The sequence below is a fragment of the Pan troglodytes genome, chromosome 1, assembly GCF_028858775.2.
Source record: "Pan troglodytes isolate AG18354 chromosome 1, NHGRI_mPanTro3-v2.0_pri, whole genome shotgun sequence".
NCBI classification, from domain to species: domain Eukaryota; kingdom Metazoa; phylum Chordata; class Mammalia; order Primates; family Hominidae; genus Pan; species Pan troglodytes.
This window is the reverse complement of record NC_072398.2, coordinates 176,156,545-176,178,141: the sequence shown is the minus strand read 5'-3', so window position 1 is coordinate 176,178,141 and position 21,597 is coordinate 176,156,545. Positions and strand designations below refer to the sequence as shown.

General features: G+C 47.9%; 1 protein-coding gene across 2 annotated transcripts in view; it reads left to right on the top strand.

The window, feature by feature from the left end:
• CIMAP2 (ciliary microtubule associated protein 2) overlaps positions 1 to 21,597 on the top strand; it is a 37,405-nt gene that overhangs the window by 1,162 nt on the left and 14,646 nt on the right. For both annotated transcript variants that reach the window (XM_001153996.5, XM_063801673.1), the window contains exons 3-9: positions 403 to 567; positions 766 to 888; positions 4,775 to 4,912; positions 5,027 to 5,170; positions 6,788 to 6,949; positions 7,890 to 8,015; positions 9,966 to 10,099. In XM_001153996.5, coding sequence (XP_001153996.1) covers positions 403 to 567; positions 766 to 888; positions 4,775 to 4,912; positions 5,027 to 5,170; positions 6,788 to 6,949; positions 7,890 to 8,015; positions 9,966 to 10,099 — 992 coding nt within the window. The remainder of the gene's footprint in view (positions 1 to 402; positions 568 to 765; positions 889 to 4,774; positions 4,913 to 5,026; positions 5,171 to 6,787; positions 6,950 to 7,889; positions 8,016 to 9,965; positions 10,100 to 21,597) is intronic.

Genomic DNA, 21,597 nt, shown 5'->3' with positions numbered 1-21,597 from the left:
GCTGCTGCCCCTTCGAGCTGCCTGCTGTGGTGGATGAGCTGAGCTGTAGAAGGGGCGTACCTTCTACCTTCTTCCGGCACAGAGCTGGACCCACAGTGGGGGCTTCCAGTGTGTTTGATAAACGAGGGACTGCAGCACTCCCAGCTTGTGCACTGAGTACCTCTGGGCTCTTGAAGGAGATGTTTATACCTTCCTGCAGTGTGAGGGGGCAGTGATAGAGGATGTCACGATTGCACCTTGAGTGCCAAGCCTGTTGGTGCCAGCCTTAGTGCTGAGGGTGGGAGCCACAGGGGGATTGCCTACTCCCTTCCTCCGGGTCAGGGTGGTGGCTTGGTGAGGGCCTGCTCTGTGGGTAGACTGGGCGGGCGTGGCTGTCACAGGTCTGACCACACTCTGACTCAGTCCCACATAGGCCCTGGGACTTACAGCTCCAAGGAGACCTGCTTCAGCAAGAAGAAGCTGATGAAGGAGGTGGACACAGGCTGGGCCAAGGCCCAGGAAGCCACGCGGCTGACCCAGCTACCCCACTTCCAGTACCAGGCCATCATGAAAGAGAAGCGGCTGAAGGTGAGGCCTCTGGGGCCAGGCCTCTCCCTCTCTGGTGCCAGGTCTTCCTGTCCATTGCAGCTGCTCTGTATGGCCTTCAGTGTCCTCCCAAGGCCAGATGGAGATTATCCTTTAAGGAACACCATCGTGCCTTGGGCTTCTTCCTGCGTGGATTTTCCCAAGTTTAAGGCTTTCATTTTCTCTCTTCTTTTGGCACAGGAGCAAAAGCTGGGGCCCGGCTCCTACAACCTCAAAGACTTCTTAGAACAGCTGCGGGAGAAACCATGTAGCACCCGGGGGCTGCTCAGCTCTGGGGAGGTTCGCTTCCGAGGACTCATCGGGGTAGGTGTTCTCATGTCTGGAGTCCCGAGCAGAGAGCCTGGCATACACTGGGTGCCCAACAAATTCATTCACTTACATATCCATCCATCCAGCCAGCCAGGAATAAGGATTAAGCACCTCCTAAGTGGCATACACTGTCCTAGACCTTGGGGATCTAGCAGTGACGAAGACAAGGTCCCTGCTCTCATGAAGTAGATGTCCTAGTGGTAGAAATAGTAGTACAAAGAAGGAAATATAATACATATATAAGCAGGGCTATGAACACAAATTAGACAGGCAAGGGACAGGCAGTGATGGTGGTGCAATTGATAGAGAGTAGTCAGGGCTCTGGGAGGAGGTGACATTTGAGGAAACCTACAGGTCGTGAGCAACGGAGACTTGCAATGTCTGGTAGAGCATTCCAGGCACTGGAAGCAGCAGAGGCTAAGGCCTTGAGGTGGGAACATGCTTGTCAAATCAGACCGGCAGGCAGGAGGCCAGTGTGGCCAGAGGGCACTGGCCGAGGGTGAGAGGAGGCGAGCGAGAGGGCAGAGGGGTGAAGGGCTGGGTCATGAGGTCCCTGCAGCCAAGGTGGGGCCTTGGTGTTATTCCAGGTGCTGCCGGGGGGCAGTGGAGGGCTTTGACAGGAAGAGGACCTAACTTACCTTTTTAGAGGAAGACCTTGGAGAGGGCCAGGGTTGGGAGGAGGCGATGGTGCTGAGAGGTGGGGGTGGCAGCGCCAGGGGATGATGATCTCATCAGGAGGATGCTGAGTGAGGCTGACACTCAGTAAGGGCACGAGGGAGAAGGCAGGAGTCACCCCTACCAAGGGAGCCAGCGCAGCAGTTTGTTGGCCTGGACCTCTCTGTGCTGGATACTCTGTTATCCTCCCAGCCCCTCATATAGGCCATGCTCTTTCACATGGGGCTTTGCCCCTGCTGTTCCCTCTGCTAGGAATGCCCTTCCTCCCTTGGCAGCCTCTTCTTCTTGGGCGCGCCTACTCATCCGGCAGCTCTCAGCTTCCAGAAGCCTTCCTCAGCCCCGCTAGGTGGCGTCTCCCTTCCTAGGAGTCTCCACTGTGGTTGTGTGTTTAGCATCCCTCCTCCACTGGACAGCAGCCCCTGAGGGCAGACCACGTCTGCCTGGTTCCTTCACTGCAGCATTCTGAGGTTCTTGCAGTGCCTGGCACACATACCACACAATAAGTATTTGTGGACTGAATAAGTGCATGCATCCTAAGTATCAGGTGCTCCAAAACATTCTAATTCTTTGCAACCACTCCAGATGAGGCCCTGGAGGCTCAGAGCAGATAAGCAAGTTGCCCCAGAGTGCACAGCTGCTAAGTGGGCAAGCTGGGATGCAGACATGGGAATGTCCAACCCCAGAGCCAGGGTCTTTCTCCTACACCTCACCACTGGGAATGCTTCTATGAGGGCTGGAAAGTACTCCTGACAGGGTCTGGGGATGAGCAGATGCACCTTCAGGTGCAGAAGCTGTAACTGTACCTTAGGGAGAGGGGATACCTGGAGCATTTAAAAATGTCATTACCGTCCAATCTAAAGTAATAATAGTGGACATGTAGCATAGCACTTACTACGTACTAATTAATTTCATGTTCATGACAACCCTATGAAGCAGGCACTATCATTATGTCCATTCTACAGATGAGAAAAATGGAGTACAGAGTGAGTAACTTACTGCCCAAGGTCATGAAGCTACCAACTGGCAGAAGTAGGCTTTTGAATCCCAGGTGTCCAACATGTACCTTGCATTTCACCCACAGGTTTGGCCCCCATAGTTCTTGGACTTTGCTCCCTGAGTCTCTGTGGAGGCCAAGGCCTGGGTGTGGGAACTCAGCCAAGCTGATGGCAGGGGAGCTAGGGGGACAAGCCTGACTCTGTTTCCTTCCTGCCTTTGCTCTTTTTGACTGGGGGACCTTCCCACCTTCCCTCGTACCTGTCTTTGGGGATCCTTTTCAAAGTCCAGCCTGAAAAAAAAAACCAAAAACCAAAAACTTTAAAGTGATGATTCATTCATTTCCACACTCCCCCTCTCCAATTAATCATTCCTGTTTGAGTCCCCAAAGCTCAGACAACATAACATTCTAGTTAAAACCATAGGCTTTCCCATCAGCCCAAGTGTGGTACTGAACCTCTGAACCTGAAGGTTTTAAGGAAGAAAATAGGATTATCCTGACAAAGTGCCCAGTGCTGGGCTTGCCTCTGGGCTCCAGGAGCAGGGCCATTCTCACCCTTGGTATAACCCTCATCTTCAAAGTCTCCCAGGTCCTGTGGTGCTCACTGCCAACCCACCCCGGTGCCTTCCACAGAGCCTGGCAAACAGTAGAGGCTCAGAAAGGTTATGGATTTTGGAGTTGAAACTCTCATGCTGTCTCTTTCTGGCGGTGGGACCACAGACATGCAGTTTGCCTCTCTGAGACTCAGTTTCCCCATCTGTTAATTGTGGATGGTGCTGACTTGGTCTCCCCCAGTCACTGCCAGGACCAAGATGTTAAGGCTGGTGAAGCACCTAACACACCATGCAGGGATCCAGCTATCCTTGGGGGCTTTCTCCAGAATGTACGTGGGAACCCTGGAAGGAGACATGTAGTTCCATTCCTCTGGGAGCGAACAAATCTGATGCCCTTAGTGGCCTGACTCCCCATGCAGAGGTCCCTGCCCTCCCCGCCCCATCCTGCTTCCCCAGGGCTGGGTTCCAGGCTCAGAGGTAGGGCATGGCCGAGCCATCTATGGAGCAGCAGTGACCCCGCGTGGCTAAAAGGTGCAGAGCAGCAGAAAACATCCTGCCAGGTCTCTACCCAATGTGGACTGCACTTTTCACTCTGCCTACAAAATCACGCTTCTGACCCTGGCAGCCCAGGTCCCAGATGGTCATTCCAACCAGTTGCTAACCTTTCCTCCTGCCCCCCAAGGCATTCAGCCACCCCACCCTGACTTATCATGTGTCAGTGTCCACTCTGTGCCAGACACCGTTGCCTGTGAGCCTCCACTACCGCTCGCACCTTCACTTCCAAGTTCAGCCTCTTCTCCAGGGCCCTACTGGCCCGTCCATGCTCTGTCTCACTGCCTCTTCCCTGCATCCCACACTCTGACATGGTGGGCTCCTCGCTGCTCACCAAGCACATGCCATTCCGCCCAACCTCCTTCCCTTGCTTGCAGACATTATTTAACTTCATCGTCATTACCTGGAAGACAGTATTCCTATCCCATGGTACCAGTATGGACCATGAGACACAGAAGGCCTGAGGTCACTCAGCTAGGAGGCAGCAGAGCCAGGATCTGAACCCAGAACGGCAGTCCTTCCCTGTCACAGCACTGTTCATAGCACGTTGAGAAAGCCCTCATGTCACGCGGGGCCGTGGTGCAGGGGTGTAAAGGTTGGAATTGCCGAATCCACCAAAGCAGGCAACTGTCTCAGGTGGCAGCAGGAGGAAGGCTTCATTCCCAGGAGAGATGACATGTGAGCTGGCTTTGCAGGAGCAGTAGAATTGTCCGAGGCAAAGAGGGCAGGAAGGGCATTCCGGGTGGTGGTTACAGCATGAGCCAATGAGGGAAGAAGGTTGGGCAGAATGGCATGTGCTTGAGGAGCAGCAAGAAGCCCACTATGTTGGCCAAAGTGTGCAATGTAAGGAGGGGGCAGTGAGATATAACTTGCACAGGTCAATCCAAGTTCAGCTGGGGAAGAGGCTGAACTTGGAGATGAAGGTGTAAGCAGTGGTGGACGCTCACGGGCAACAATGTTGTGTGTCAGAGGGCAGGTAGCAAGCGGACACCCTGAAAATCCCATTCCCTTCTTGGGGATGGCAATCTCAGGTGTCTGTTCCTCAGGCACACTCAGCACAAGGAGTGGTTCTGACGGCCTCCATGCCCCCACCCCCACCCCACAGAACTACTATCCAGGCCCTGGAAATTATGGGGAGAAGGGTAACCCATACACCAAGCTGGAGGAGAATGCCTGGAACCGGTCTCATTCCGAGGGCCTCATGTGCAGGATGAGCAACAAGCTGCACCCCCGGCCTCATCAGGTACCCCCTTGGCTGGCCAGGCCTTGCCTGCCTTCCTGTCCTGCAGGGGCACTCCCAGGGCAGAGGGGGAAGCTGAGCTCTCCTGCAGGCCTCATCACCTCTGCTGTGCTCTAGGGGAGTGGTCTGGGACCCGGCACCTACTTCTTCAAAAGCGACCTTGAGACATATGTGGCACGATCCGTCGGCACCCGCGGCCCCTATGACACTTTCTCTGGTGATCGGAGCAAGCCACTGCCTTATGGGCACTACTCCACGCAGGTGTGTACCCAGGGGTTGAAGGGTGTTAGTCCATGCCCCAGCAGGATGACAGGCCTCACTAGTCAGCACCAGGAACACCAGCCTGTGTGCCAGGCTCTGCACCGGGCCTTTCCCACACCCCCTCACTTCACCCTCACAGCCAGGGCTGGATCCGGTTTCCCGTGTTAGATAGGGAAAACTGAGGCTGGCCACATGGCTGGAAGGAGCAGAGCTGGGATTTGAACCCAAGGACGTCTGTCTGACTTCACTGCCAACTCTCTCCTCTGCACTGGCATGAAGTGCCCAGGAGGTGAAGATGGCCCGCAGTGCCAGGGGAGCTTGGCCATGAGGAACCTTGATGGCAGAAGGTGGGAGCATCCTCCTATTTTGGAAACAGCAGGCATTATAGACCAAGCTGGCTGGGTTAGGGCCAGCGCTGTTAACAAAGCAGAGAACAGGAGGTCCAGGAGGGGAACTTGAGGTAGAATTTTATCTTGATATCTCACAGCTTGCTGCGCTTTGCTTGCTTTGTGCTCATAGCCACTGGAATTAAGTTTTGTCTAATTGCCTGTTTATCTTGTCTCCATTATGCATTCTCGCAGTGGGTATGATTAAGCCAGGTAGTAGATGAGGTACAGGGGAAAGCAGCCCTTGCGGAACTTACATTCTAGTGGGGAAAGAAACTCAGTCATCAATGAATAAGAAAAAAATTATCGAGTGTGATCAGGCAATGAGTGCTACGGCAGAGCTCAGGAGTGCTTAGGAGGGTGGTGGTTAACGTAGAAGGACCTCAGGACCAGCTGGCAGGTAGCCACTGAGCTAAGGCCTTCGACCTGGCTGCTCCCTGGAGCCCCCCAGACCTCCCCATGACCAGCTATGGCAGGGGTCAAGGGACCCTCCTCAGGCACTGTGGCCAGTGCCCATTCTGGCTGGCCAGCGCCCAGGCCATGCTGTTTGCTTTTGTTTGTAAGACTTTTTTTTTTTTTAGATCAGTTTCAGGTTCACAGCAAAATTGAGTGGAAAGTACAAGGAGTTCCCATATACCCACTGCCCTCTCCACACCATGCACAGCCTCCCCCACCACCAACATCCCACAGCAGCCTGGTCTGTTTGCTGCAGTTGAAGAACTGATACGTCATTATCACCACAAGTCTGTGGCGTACCTTAGGGTTCACTCAGGTGGTGTACATCCTGTGGGTTTGGCCAAATGCGTGACATGCAGCCACCATTTTAGTATCATACAGAATAGTTTCACTGCCCCCCAAATCCTCTGTGCTCCTCCAGTCACTCTGGTTTTAAATATTTAAGACATCGTTCCTGCTTAGAATAGTGCCAGACTCAATACATATCCAACAAATGAAAGAAAGAAGAAATGGATGAAAAGGAGCTGGGCAGTAGGGTGTGGCAGGTGCATGGTGCAAGAGACTAACCCCACCCCGACCCGCTGGTTGGGGAAAGACTGTCTGTTTCCACCAGCCCTGGTCAGGGGGACCTTGAGGCTGGCCCGGCCTCCGGGATGTCTGCACAGCAGGATAGTAAGTGATGCCGCATTGCTTTTCTCTAGTTTCGGGGGAGGGTTGAGAAAGGAGCTATTGATTTTCCTGGCATAGCAGATTCCTTTTTCTCTCTTTTTCTTAGAAAAAAAAGCCCAGGGAACTGATGAATTTCAAGAGCTTCATAGAAGAACTTAACTCACGTCACAATAAGAAGCATGGGGTTTTTTCTAAACTTCCCCGAAACCCGAAAACCCCTACAGAGAGGATTTACTGGGCCAACCTTAGCCAGTGCCCCCGCACACTGGTGAGTTCACTCCTATGGCCGGCCATCCTCTCTCGGAGGGCAGCTCTCCTTCCGGGGCTGGGCATGGGGTAGGGTGGCTAATTTCATAGGGAATAGCTCAGTCTTGGGATCAGACTGACTTGGTTTCCAATCCTGGTCTTGAACATTGGGACACTTTAGGTGAGACTTTGTTTGGGCGTCGGTTTACACCCTGTCCTATGAAGATGGTGAAGTGGTTGTGGGAATTAGATGAGGCCCTGTACTTGGAGCCTACAGCATGGTGCCTGCTACCCAGGAAGCGCCCAGCCAGTGCCGACCTTCCCCCTGCACCTCCCTCCTCTGGCCTCAGAGCGTTGGAGGATGGGCAGGGGAAACTGGAGCAGGGCAGAGTGCAGTCTACCCACTGGGGCCTGCCCACTTGCTCCGCCCAAGGGAGTGGTGCACTCGGCCCTAGTGTCAAAGCAGGCCCTCTGGGGGTCTGAGCAGGCCCCCAAAGCAGGGTCTGCCCCTGCTAGGCACTTTCCAGCCTTCCTGAGGTAGGGATTATCATCTGCATTTCACTAAAGGAAACTGAAGCCCAGATCTGGAAAGGGATTTACCAAGTTTCTCCAGCAAGGGTGAGAAGGGGCTGGGATTGGAACCCAGCTCATCTGGCTCCAAGTCTGGTGTGGTCTCCTTCCTCAGAAATGGGGTCTTCAGCTCTCTGGGCCCCACCAGACAATGAAAGCCCTTGGACACCTGAAAAGAGGCATCAGGCTGTGATGGGTGTTTGTTAGAGTGGGTGGCATGGGTCATGAGGGCCCCTTTGCTGGGAGGTAGCTGGGTACCTCCACCATCCTTGGCTCAAGACCCAGAGCTGCTGGATGGGTGGAGTCAGCTGGCCAGAGCCCTCACCTGCCCTGGGCCCAGGCTGACACTGCCAGAGCCTCTCCAGATTTCAGCCTTCCTTCCTTACTCGTAGGCCACATCTGGCCCCAGTTTCTGGCTTCCACAAGAGAAGAAATGCAAACCCGTCAACCAGCCCCCATTCCTGTTGACCTCCAAGGGGTCAGGTGCAAAGGCCTGCCAGATGATTATGGGAAGCTGGGTAAGTGGGTCTGGGGTGAGGGATACATGGGAACTCTCTCCTGCCTCTACAGCCAACACCAAAGCCTCTTTGTCCCCAGGTAACCGATGCTTTGAGTGAGCCATATGCCTCCCCTTTCTTTTCCCCAAGGGACCTGAGGTCCACTCCCACTGTCTTATTTTCCTAAGGCATTGGTTCTCAAACTTGAACTGGTATTAGCATCACCTGCAGGACTTGTTAAAACACAGATGGCTGGGCCCCATGCCAGAGCTTCTGATACAGTAGGCCTGGGTTGGGACATGGGAATTTGCATTTCCAACAAGTTCAGGTGATGGCGATGATGCTATTCCAGGGACCACACTTTGAGAACCAATTAGCTAAGAAACATCACACCGCAGCCATGCCATTCTCTTATTTTCCCAGAGAAATGCTCCTTCCATTCTCTGTGTTTGTCTTGGGCCTCAGGGGCAGCTGGTGAAGCTGGTGCATTTCCCGTCCCTCACTGAGCAAGATCCCCTTCTGGCCCCTTCCCTTTCCCACTCTCTTCCTTCTCTCCAGAGGCAGCCATCCCCACGTGTGTGATGTATCTTTAGTTAGTGTTCTTGTAAACCAGCTAAATTCTTGGCCTTGGGCTTTGACCTCATTCTGTTTCTTACTCCACCCCTTTTCAGTTTGTAATGCACCTTTTATTGGAGTCTAATAATCATAGAGAAAGGCGCTGAGTCCTAAGTGCACAGCTCCATGAATTGTCACATAATGGCCGTAACTATCCCCCAGAGCGTTTAACAGCTCTCATTTCCAGCTCCCCAAGAGCCCCTGCCATTCCCACCCCCACCCCAATTTGATAGCCTGTTCTCCTGACTTCAGTAGCACAGGTCAGCCGCCTCACCTCCTTACCTCCCCACACGGTGGCAAGGTCCTCAGCGTGCCCAGACCCCAGTGACTGATTCTTGTGAGGACCAGCTGGTTGTCCCCGAATCCTTCGTTTTTTTTTACCTCTAGCCTGCACCCCCTGCAGGGGAGAAAGTCTTTACCTGAGAGTCCCCAAATGAAATGTTTAGACCAGAGCCAGATGACCCTACTGCTACCACAGAGCCAGCCACTGTGAAGTGGGAAGAGCTGATGTGAGGTCTGGGTTCTGGTGGCTCAGCTGGCCGCACCCCACAGGGCGGGAGAGCCCCTCCGCTGGCACCCCCAAAACCTGGGCGCCTCATGAAACAGGCTTCTCCCTTGTGGGAGGCAACTTCTGTTTAGCATGGGACCAGCTTCTGGGTCCTAACATCTCCCCAGCCCACCCCTCAGGACTGCTTCTCTGCAGATGGCTGGGTTCTTGTCCTGCCTTTATTCTGCCCTTGCCGTGTTACCTTGGGCAAGTTGCATCTCCTTTCCCAACCTCTCTGTTGGTGCCTCTAGGATCTGTGACCCCGATATCTGGGTGGGATGCTGTATTCCCTTCCTAGGGCTGCCACAAACTAGGTGGCTTAAAGCAACAGAAATATTCTCTGACAGTTCTGGAGGCGAGAAGTCTGAAATCAAGGCGTCTGCAGGTCCGTGCTCCCTCTGAAACCTGTTGAGAAGAATCTGTCCTTGCCTCTTTGTAGCTTCTGGTGGTGGCCAGCAATCCTTGATGTTCCTTGGCTTGTAGTCGTCACTCCAGCCTGTCTCCTGGCATGGCTGTCTTCCCGTGTATCTCTTCTTAAAAGGACACCAGTCACATTGGAAGAAGGGCCCACCTTACTGCAGTATGACTTAATCTTAACTAATTATGTCTGTAGCAACCTTTTTTCCAAATAAGGTCACATTCTGAGGTACTGGGGTTGCTCGGGGTTGGGACCTCAACATATCTTTTTGGGAGACACAATTCAGTTCATAACAGATGGAGTAGGGAAGCGTCCAAGGGGAGGAGAGGAAGCCGAGACACAGTCTCCAAGCCAGGCTTGCTAATGTCCTGCCATCCTCTCCCTGTTGCAGAACCCAGTAGGTGTGGGCCGCTACCTCAACACCTGGCTGATGGAGACAAAGGACAGGCGGCAGCGATATCGATCCCTATTCCTGAGTGGATCTAAACGCTACCTCTCAGACCTGGCCCGGGACATGCTCATGCAGTGAGTGCAGCTGGAGCTGCAGGCGAAGGGGCGAGGGCGGTGGGAGGTCTTACTCTGGGGTGGGCTGGTGGTTCCCCATGTTTGTTCCCATGGGAACACAGCTTCTGCCCCTAATGCCAGCCAAACAGCAGAGGCAGTGGAGGGACGTTCACGTTCAGATCCTGGCTCTGCCACTTACTGTACGTGTGAGGTGGGGCATGCTGCGTAACTTCGCTGAGCCTCATTTCCTTCAGCTGTCAAAAGAGCAGATGTTTGAGGAGACCCAAATGAAATGATCTGTTGAAAACCCTTGGTAAGGAAAAGGTACTCAATCAACCTTAAATCTGCCACCCAGAGCCCATACGGTCCAGTCTCGGCTCTCAGTGGCTTCACCACGTGGAATCTGTTTCTTGGTGTTCATAATGGGGTTGGTAAAACTCATTTCAGAAGGTTGCAAAGCCTAGGAAGGGAAAGGTACATTAAATACTGTGGCAAACTATACAACAGCTTGTAAATGTTAGCTGCTGCCATATTTTATTGACCTAAGAGGCCATCAATTGTAATATAGTAACAATTTCAGAAATGTTACAATGTTGACAAACATGCACTTTATGATCCAGTATTTTTTTTTTTGAAATTATGGTGAGGACATGAGGACCAGATTCTGAGGACCAGATTTCTCAGGAGAAATCAGCTTTTAAATGTAATTTTAAAGAATATTTTATTTTTTATCAAAGTAGTGCTGTGTCTTCCTCCTCAACTTACCCCCTTGTTCTGGTGGGTTCCTGAGAAAGGGCTGAGGAAGGTAAGATTTTTGATAGAATGTATGCCTGAAGATGTTTCTTATTTTTCATTTCTGCACATCTGATCAATAGTTTGGTTGGAAATAAAATTCTAGGTTGGATATAATTTTCCTTCTGAATTTTGAAGGCCTTTCGTAGCCTCCTAGCTTCAAATATGGTTGTTGAGAAGTCTTATGCCTTTCTGGTTTTCTGTGCTGTGTATGTGACCTGCATTTCCTTCCTGGAAGCTTTCAGGATCTTCTCTTTGTACTTCCTGTTCTGATGCATCTTGGCATGGGTCTGTTTCATCCTTTGTGCTGGGTACTTAGTGGCTTCCCTCCATCTGGAGACTCAGCACCTTCTATTCTGAGAGAATCTTCTGAGTTTTGTCTTTGACCATTTCCTCTCCTCTGTGTTCTGTCTGCTGCCTTTCAGATATCTCTTTTAGATGAATGTTAGATGCCCTGGTTTGGCACTCTAGTTTTCTTTTTCTTTTTTCCTCTCTCTCTTCTTTCTTATTTTCCATCTTACTTTTCTGTTCTACTTTCTGGTAAAATTTTCTTGTCCTTATCTACCCTACTATTATTTTAAAAATTTTGGCTATCATATTTTTTAGTTTCCAAGAGTTCTTTTGTTGTGGATTGCTCTTTTCTTTCTTCTTTTAATAGCACCCAGTTCTGTGTCATGTATGCAGTGTGCAGTATGTTCTTTTTTTTTTCTTTTAAGATGAGGTCTCACTCTGACGCCCAGCCTGGAGCACAGTGATGCAATCTTGGCTCACTGCAACCTCTGCCTCCCAGGCACAAGCGATCCTCCTGCCTCACCCTCCAAAGTAGCTGGGATTACAAGCATGCACCACCACACCCGGCTAATTTTTGTATTTTTTGTAGAGGCCAGGTTTTGTCATGTTGCCCAGGCTGGTCTTGAACTCCTGAGCTCAAGCAATCTGCCTGTCTCAGCCTCCCAAAGTGCTGGGATTACAGGTGGGAGCCACTGCGGCTGGCTGCAGTATATTCTTTTATCTAAAGATGTTAATTAAGTTTTCCTGAAGTTCTTTTGCCCCCTGTGTTGTCTCCAATTCTTCCAAGTTCCTTTTTTTCTTTTGCTTGTTTGTTCATACTGAAGAGGAAAGCACTAAATAATACTGTGAGTCTGGGTGGGGCCTGTCAGTCACTGTGAGTGATTGGCAGGGGATCTGGTCTTTCTGTTGAGACCCTCAAATGCCAGTGTCTCTAGGTGTTTTCTGTGGGACTATTCAGCTTCTCTAGAAAACAATCCTCTGTCCTGGGTGGGGGTAAGTGTGGTTGTTGGCGATCAGAGGAAGGAGACTGGGCTGTCTCATTCAGCGTATGGACTGCCTCCTACCCCCTCTCTTCTCACTGTGGGACCTGTCTGCCTACATTCCACTGTGCACCTCCTCCTAGCCCCCTGGAATCTATCCACAAACCAAACGTCCAGTCTACTGCTGGCTGGGTGAGGAGTCAGCAGGAGGTCATGTCTAGATGGGATCTCATTCTGTTACCCAGGTGGGAGTGTAGTGGCACAATCATAGCTCACAGCAGCCTAGAACTCCTGAGCCAAAGCAATCCTCACCTTGGTCTTCCATGTAGCTGCAACTATAGGTGCGTGCCACCATGACTGGCTACTTTTTAATTTTTATGTTTGTAGAGACAGAGTCTCTCTATGTTGCCAAGGCTTGTCTTGAACTCTTGGGCTCAGGCTGTCCTACCACTGTGGCCTCCCAAAGTGCTGGGATTATAGACATGAGCCACTGTGCCTGGTCTCACCTGTTTTTGAAGATACCTGTGTGTCCCATTCCTAGAACTTTCTGAGGTTTTGTGGCAGGAGTTGGCAAGTGTCTCCTCAGCTTTCCCTACCCTCCCTCCCTCCCTTCCTTCCTTTTCTTCTCTTTTCTTCTTTTTCTTTTTCTTTCTTTCTCTTTCTTTCCTTCCTTCCTTCCTTTCTCTCTTTCTTCCTTTCTTCTTTCCCTTCCTTCCTTCTTTCCTTTCTTCCCTCCCTCCCCCCATATTTCTTTTCTTTCTTTCTTTCTTTCCTTCTTTCTTTCTCTTTTCTTTCTTTCTTTTTCTCTCTTTCTTCTTTCTTTCTCCCTCTCTTTTCCTTCTTTCCTTCCTTCCTTCATTCATTCCTTCCTTCCTTCTTCCCTCCCTCCCTGTCTCCCTTCCTTCCCTCCTTCTTTCTTTCTTTCTCTCTCTCTTTCTTTCTTTCTCTCTCTCTCTCTTTCTCCCTTCCTTCCTTCCTTCTTTTCTTTTCTGCTTTCTTTCTCTCTCTTCTTTTCTTTTCCTATTTTACATGCAGTGGTATGAACATGGCTCACTGCAGCCTCGACTTCTCAGGCTCAAGCGATTCCCCAACCTCACTCTCCCTAGTAGCTGGAACTGCAGGTGTGCACCAGCGCACCTGGCTAATTGAAAAAGTTTTTTTTTTTTTTTGTAGAGACAGGGTCTCACTATGTTGCTAGGGCTGGTCTCAAACTCCTGGCTTCAAGTGGTCCTCCCACCTCGGCCTCCCAAAGTGCTAGGATTACAGATGTGAGCCACTACGCCTGGCCTATTTTTAGTTTTTAAAAGAAACTTCCATACTGTTTTCCATAATGGCTGTTCTAATTTGCATTCCCACCAAAAGCATGTAAGAGCTCCCTTTTCTCCACATCCTTGCCAGCATTTGTTACTTTTTGTCTTTTTGATAGTAGCCGTCTTAACTGGGGTGAGATGATATCCCTCAATTGGGGTTTTGATTTGCATTTCCCTGATGATTTGTGATGTCAAGCATTTTTTCATTTATCTGTTGAGCATCTGTATGCTTTCTTTTGAGAAATGCCTACTCATGTCCTTTGCCCACTTTTTTCGTTTGTTTGTTTGAGATGGAGTTTCGCTCTGTCACCCAGGTTGAAGTGCAGTGGCGTGATCTTGGCTCACTGCAACCTCCACCTCCTGGGTTCAAGCGATTCTCTTGCCTCTGCCTCCTGAGTAGCTGGGATTACAGGTGTACACCACCACCCCGGCTAATTTTTGTATTTTTAGTAGAGACGGGGTTTCACCATGTTGGCCAGGCTGGTCTTGAACTCCTGACCTCAGGTGATCCGCCCACCTTGGCCTCCCAAAGTGCTAAGATTATAGGCATGAGCCACTGCACCCAGCCTGCCCACTTTTTAAATGGGATTATTATTATTGCTGTTGAGTTCCTTGAATATTCTGGATATAAATTTCTTGTCTGATGAATAGTTTGCAAACATTTTCTCCTATTCTACACGTTGTCTCTTCACTCTATTGATTGTTTCTTTTGCTGTGCAAAAGCTTTTTAGTTTAATATAGTCCCATTTGTGTATTTTTGTTTTTGTGGCTTGTGCTTTTGAAGTTTTAGTCATAAAGTTGTTGCCTAGACCAGTGTCCTAAAGTTTTTCCCTTATGTTTTATTCTAGTAGTTTTACAATTTTGGGTCTGACATTTAAGTCTTTAATCAATTTTGAGTTGATTTTTATATATAGTGAGGGGTCTAGTTTCATTCTTATGGATATTCAGTTTTTCTAACACCATTTATTGCATGGTGTTAGAATAATACCATTCTATGTAAGGTCATTTTAACAATATTAATTCTTCCAGTTCATGAACATTGGATATCTTTCCATTTGTTTGTGTCCTCTTCAATTTCTTTCATCAGTGTTTTGCAGTTTCCATTATAGAGGTCTTTCACCTCCTTGGTAAATTTATTCCTAGGTATATTTTTTGGCAGCTATTGTAAATGGGATTGTTTTCTTGATTTCTTTTTCAGCTAGTTACTGGTGTATAGAAATGCTACTAATTATTGTATGTTAATTTTGTATTCTGACAACTTTACTGAATTCACTTCTCAGTTCTAAGAGTTTTGGTGGAGTCTTTAGGTTTTTATCTATATAAGATCATGTTGTCTGCAAGGAGGGACAATTTATAACTTCCTCATTTCTAATTTAGATGCCTCTTATTTCTTTCTTTTGTCTGACTGCTCTGGCTAGGACTTCCAGTACTGTGTTAAATAGGAGTGGTGATAGTGGGAATCCTTGTCTTGTTCCACTCTTATTTAACATAGTACTAGAAGTCCTAGATGTTTATTGATTTTATGTTTTCAAAAAACCAACCTTTCATTTTGCTGATCCTTTGTATTGGTTTTTTTTTTCAGTCTCTATTTTGTTTAGTTCTGCTCTAATCTTTATTTCTTTCCTTCAACTAATTTTGGGTTTGATTTGTTCTTGCTTTTCTAGTTCCCTGAGGTGCATTGTTACGTTGTTTATTTGAAATCTTTCTCCTTTTTTGATGTAGGCATTTATTGCTATATTCTTCTTCCCTGTTAGCACTGCTTTTGCTGTATGTTGTGTTTCCATGGCTCATGATTCTCCCAGCTCAGCCTCCTGAGTAGCTGGAACTACAGGTGCACATCACCATGCCCAAGTAATTTTTTTGTATTTTTGGTAGAGACAGGATTTCATCATGTTTCCCAGGCTGATCTTGAACTCCTGGGCTCAAGTGATCCATCCACTTCAGCCTCTCAAAGTGCTGGGATTCCAGGCATGAGACACTATGCCTGGCCTCTTTCTTAATTTGAAAAGACCAAGTGGTCTTTCAGGAACATGTTGTTTAATTCCCATTTATTCGTACAATTTCCAAAGTTCCTCTTGTTATTGATTTCTAGTTTTATTTTATTGTGGTCTGAGGAGATACTTGGTATGATTTTGATTTTTAAAAATTTGTTGTGACTTGTTTCATGGCCTAACATATGGTCTATCCTGGAGAATGTTCCATGTATTGATGAGAAGAATGTGTATTCTGTAGCTGTTGGATGAAATGTTCTGCAAATGCCTGTTAGGTCCATTTGTTCTATAGTGTAGATTAAGTCTCATTTTTTGGTTGATTTTCTGTTGGATAATCTTTCCAATGCTGAAAGTGGGGTCTTGTCTACAACTATTATTGTATTGAAGTCTATCTCTTTCTTTAGCTCTAATATTATTTGCCTTATGTATCTAAGTGCTCTGGTGTTGAGTACATATATATTTACTATTGTTATATTCTTTTGATAAATTGACCACTTTATCATTATCTAATGACCTTCTTTGTCTCTTTTTATGTTCTTTTTTTTTTTACTTAAGGTCTGTTTTGCCTGATATAAGTATAGCTACTCCTGCACTATTTTGGTTTCCATTTTTGTGAAATATTTTTTTCCATCCCTCCACTTCCAATCTATGTGTGTCTTATCAGGTGAAGTGAATTTCTTGTAGGCAGCAGATAGTTGTCTTCTAGACAGCAGCCAGTCTATATCTTTTAATTGGGAAATTTAAAACACTTACATTCAAAGTTGTTATTGATAGGTGAGAACTTACTCCTGTCATTTTGTTGTTTTCTGATTGTTTTATATATCTTTTGTTCCTTTCTTCCTCTTTTATTGTTTACTTTTACAATTTGGTGGGTTTTTGTAGGGATAATGTTAGACTACTTTCTCTTTCTCATTTGTGTATTTGCCCTACCAGGGAGCTTAATACTTTTGTATGTTTTCATGATTGTAGATGTCGTTCTTTCCCTTCTAGATGTGGGACTCTCTCAAGCATTTCTTGTAGGACTGGTCTAGTGGTGAATAATTCCCTGTTTTTGCTTATGCTGCAAATAATTTATTTCTTCTTCATTTTTGAATGATAGCTTTGCTGGGTGTAGTATTTGTGGTTGGCAGTTTTTTTGTTTGTTTGTTTGTTTTTTCCTTTCAGCACTTTGAATAATCATCCTATGCTCTCCTGGCTTGTAAGGTTTCTGCTGTTTTGGACTTTTTTTTTTTAAGACAAGTTCTCGCTCTGTCACTCAGGCTGGAGTGTAGTCATGCAATCATGGCTCAGTGCAGCCTCAACCTTCCAGGCTCAAGCAATCCTCCCACCTCAGCCTCCCAAGTAGCTGGGAGCATAGGCATGTGCCACTATGCCTAGATATATATTTTTTTACTTTTTATTTTTTGTAGAGATGGGGTCTGTGTTGCCTAGGCAGGTCTTGAACTTCTGAGCTTGAGCAGCCCTCCTGCCTCGGCCTCCCAAAGTGCTGCGATTACAGGTGTGAGCAACCATGCCTGACCTGTCTTTGACTTTTGACAGTTTGACTGTAATGTATCTTGGAGAAGGCCCTTTTAATTGTATCTATTTGGGGTTCTGTGAGCTTCCTGTATCTAGGTGTCTATATCTTTTGCAAGACTTGGGATGTTTTCAGCTATTATTTCATTAAATAGGTTTTCCAATCTCTTTTGCTTCTGGAACTCTCAAAATTATAATATTTTATTCCATTGTGGTGTTCTGTCACATATACTTTCTTAATCTTGTAAATTTTTTTCTTCTTTTTTCTGTCTGACTAGATTATTTCAAGATGCCTGTCTTCAAGTTCAAAAATTCTTTCTTCTGCTTGATGTAGTGTATTGTTGAAGTTCTTGATTGTATTTTTAATTTCCTATATTGAATTGTTCAGTTCTAGGATTTCTGTTTGGTTCCTTTTTAGTGATATCTTTTTGTTGAATCTCATTCAGATCATCAATTGTTTTCCTGACTTCTTTGTATTTTTTATCTGTTTTCTCTTATATCTCATTGATTTTCTTTAATATCATTATTTTGAATTATTTTTCAGGCATTTCATAGATTTCCTTTTGTTTGGGATCGGTTACTGGAGAAATATTGTATTCCTTGGAGGTATGATGTTTCCTTGCTTGTTCATGTTTCTTGTGTCCCTGTGTTCATATGTGTGCATCTAGTATAACAGTCACTTTTTCCAATTTTATGATTGTCTTTCATAGGGAATTACTTTTTTTTTTTTTTTTGAGATGGAGTCTCGCTCTGTCACCCAGGCTGGAGTGCAGTGGCCCCGATCTTGGCTCACTGCAAGCTCCGCCTCCAGGGTTCACGCCATTCTCCTGCCTCAACCTCCCAAGTAGCTGAGACTACAGGCACCTGACACCACGCCCAGCTAATTTTTTCTATTTTTTAGTAGAGACGGGGTTTCACCATGTTAGCCAGGGTGGTCTTGATCTCCTGACCTCGTGATCCTCCCGCCTTGGCCTCCCAAAGTGCTGGGATTACAGGTGTGAGCCACCACGCCTGGTGGGAATTACTTTTACCTGTAGATGCATATATAGTGTTGGTTGGGTATGGTACTTTGGCTTTGATTCTGGGTGGATGCAGTAATGTAGTTTCTGTATGATTTCTTCAGCTATGATCAGCATCAGTGGTGTCTTTGGGTTTCTTAGTGGCTTAGGCTGTGGTTGTTAGGAGAGGCTATAGCAAGGCTTTGCTGGGGGTGGGGGTGCCAGGTGGGCTAGTCCTCAGGGACCAGTGGTGGCACAGTGGGCTGGGTATGTCAGTCCTTGGGCCCCTAGTTAACATATGTGAGTGCTGGCAGAGGCAGGTCTGGGCGGGCTGGTCCTCAGGCCTCCAGGTGATATGTTTGGGTGCTAGTGTTGGCAGTGGCGGGCTGAGCCAGTAGGTCCTTGGGCCCCTGGGTGATATGCATGGCATCGGTGGTGACAGTAGTGGCAATGGGCCAAACTTCTACTCTAGCCCCTGAGTAGTGCATGTGGGTGCCAGCAGTGGCAGTGGTGAGCAAGAGGGGCCAGTCCCAGGCTCCTGAGTGGTGTGTGAGTGGGTGCCAGCAGTGGTGATGGCAGGCTGAGTAGGCAGGTCCCTGGGCCCCTGGGAGATGCATGCATGGGCAGTGGGTAGGTGCACTAGTCTACCCCAAGGTCCCTGGACAACATGCACAAGCCCTGGTGGCAGTGGCTACAGGTAGCGTGGGCCTGTCTAAGGGCTCCCTGACAGTGTACATGGGCACTGGCAGTGGCAAGTGGGGCGGGTGGATTCTTAGGCCCCAAGATGGCACGTTTGGGCACCAGAGTTCAGGTAGGGTGGGCCTGTCCTCAGGCCCTGGAACAGTGTGCAGGTGTGCAGCAGCTCTGCCACTGGAAGAGGTAGTGTTGCTGTTAGTGGCAGTGGCTCCAGGCAGCTAGCTCTCAGGCTCTGGGGAGCACAAACTTCAGCTTTCTTTGCCCTAGGTCAGCTTATTTAGTACACTGCCCTGCCCATTCCCCAGGGTGTAGGACACTGCATGGGCTAGAATGCTAGGGACCTGGCCACACTGCTGGGTCCAGCTGGCATTGGAACACTGCAGCTGTCTGAGTGGACATGAGGGGATGTCAGCAGGGCCCCAGGGATTTGGAGACACAGGATCTGTAGGGCTCCAGGGCAAGATGTAGACTGGTGGGGACTGGGCTCTCAAAATGGTGCTGTGCTGCAGCTGCTTGGGTATCAGGGGATCGGTGGGACCCAGTGCAAACTCCCTCTTGGGAACAATGCTGTCACATGGACCCCCAGAACTTCCCTGTATTAGTCTCAGGGCCTGCAAGGCCTGAGGGCTCTCCTGTGGGTAGGATTGCAGGAGCCTGTGCGGGGAATGTGGAACACAGGGGATCTCTTGCTCACCCTTTCTCCACACTGGGGACTTTTTCTTGGCTCTGAGCTGATCCTGGCCAGGCCAGCTGCTTCGCTTCCTTCTCCTTCCATGCCTCAGAAGTTCTATGCTGAATTCCAGTGTTCTCTCATTTGCTACATTCAACGTGTGGTTATCTACTCGCTGTTTTGGTCCTTCTGTGTGGAGGAGGCAAGTGCTTCGCACCGCTAGTCAGCCATCTTGAAGCCCCCCTCCTATTTGTCTGTTTTTAAAAAATTCCTTTATACTTTTAGTGGGTTGCAGGAGGAAGTAGAGATAAATGCATGTATTCATCTGCCTTGTTGAATGGTAAATCATATGAAATGAAACACTTTTTGGGTGCAAAAGCATTTTCTTCCCCTTTCTAGTCAAGGTAGTTAGCCTTATTTTAGGGATGTTAAAACCAGGACCAGAGAGAGGAAAAGAGGGGGACAACTTGCCTAAAGCCACACAGCTGGTGAGTGACAGAGCTGGCACTAGAATCTAGTCCTTCCCCTTCTTGGGCAATATCCTTCACACATATCAACACCCATGTGAGGTGAGGATTTGGGGGTGCTAGGGCAAGTACCATGCCCAGACTCCTGCAGGGCCACTCCTCTCAGCTGCTCTTTTGCGAAGTCCAGTCTATATGCTGTTTGCTTAGCAAAAGACTCTAAGGAAGGGAAGGGTGCCCCATCCCCGCAGGACTCTCCCCCTGGACACCTGTGTTCTCGCCCTGGACATCTGTCTTTCTCTTGTGTTCAGCATTCTCCTTCACCACTGTTAACACATCCAACACTCAGGCTGGTGAGAATTATAGGATTTCTAACCCCGGCTTAGAATTCCATGTCTGCCACTTAGCTGCGTGACCTGGGGCAAGTTGCTCAGAGAAGACTTCCCTCATCTGAAAAATGAGGGTAAACTAATAATCACCTTCAGAGTCCATTATGAGGACTGAATGAATGACACAGGTGAATGTACACTGCCCCTATCGATGCTGTTTTGGAGGCATGTTGCACACACTAGCTTCCTTTTCCCTTAGCAGCTGCTCCTGCCTTGGCAGAATTCTGTTTTACTTATTTATATAAGGAAAAATTTCTTTACAGAGGCTTAAAATGCATGACATCCAGAAAGAGAAACTACAATTACTTAAAACACCCTCTGTTGCCAAAGACCCAAGCAAAAGCCTCTAGTAAGATAGAGATTTTTATATAGAGACTGGGGGAGAAATAGCAGGTCCTTTGAGGCTTGAGGAGGATGAGGGCTTTGAAAGAGAAGGCCAAAAACATTGAGTAACTAGAGGTTTCTCAATGAAGTCAAGAACAAGATAGGGATGCTTGTGTCACTGGCATTATTTAACATTGTTTTGGAGGTTGTAGCAAAAGCAATAAGACAGGAAAAATAAATAAGAAATATAAAATATTGGTAAGGAAGAGCAACATTATTACGATTGATAATGATATGTGTGTTTACTAAAAAATTCCAAGAGAGTTAATTTTAAAACTGTAGAGCTAGGAAGGCAAAAACAGGCAACAAAGTGTATAAATGAATATTTTCGTTTTATACTGCAGCCATAACAAATGGAAAATTAATTGAGGCAAAAAAAGGATTCCATTTTTTTTTTTAGACAGGGTCTTGCTCTGCCATCCAGGGTGGGGGTGCCACCCAGGGCTGCAGTGGCATGATCATGGCTCATTGTAGCGTCCACCTCCCAGGCTCAATAGACCATCCTGTCTCAGCTTCCTGAGTAGCTGGGACTACAGGCATGTGCCACCACACCTGGCCAATTTTTCTTTTTTGGAGAGAGACGGGGTGCCACTGTGTTGCCCAGGCTGGTCTCAAACTCCTGGGCTCAAGTGATCCTCCTGCCTTGGCCTCCCAGAGTGTTGGGATTACAGGTGAGCCACTGCACCCAGCCAAGATCCCATTCTTTTCTTTCTTTTTTTTTTATTTATTTTATTTTCGGGGGCTCTTTTTACTAAGACCCCATTCTTATTAGCAACACAAATGATAAAATACATTTGGGATAAGCTTAATATGGTGTATTTAAGGCATAAATGAAGAAAAATAGAAATCCTTATTAATGGATGTTAAAGAATGCCTGAATAACTGGATGAAAAGACACGATATTGGAAAAATATTAAATCTTCCCAGTGATGTACACATCTTAAGTCAAATCCTAGAGAGGTTGGTGGGGCCAGAGGGGGCAACTGGATAAATTGATTATAAGCTTCATCTGAAAGAGTAAGACATATATAAATACATT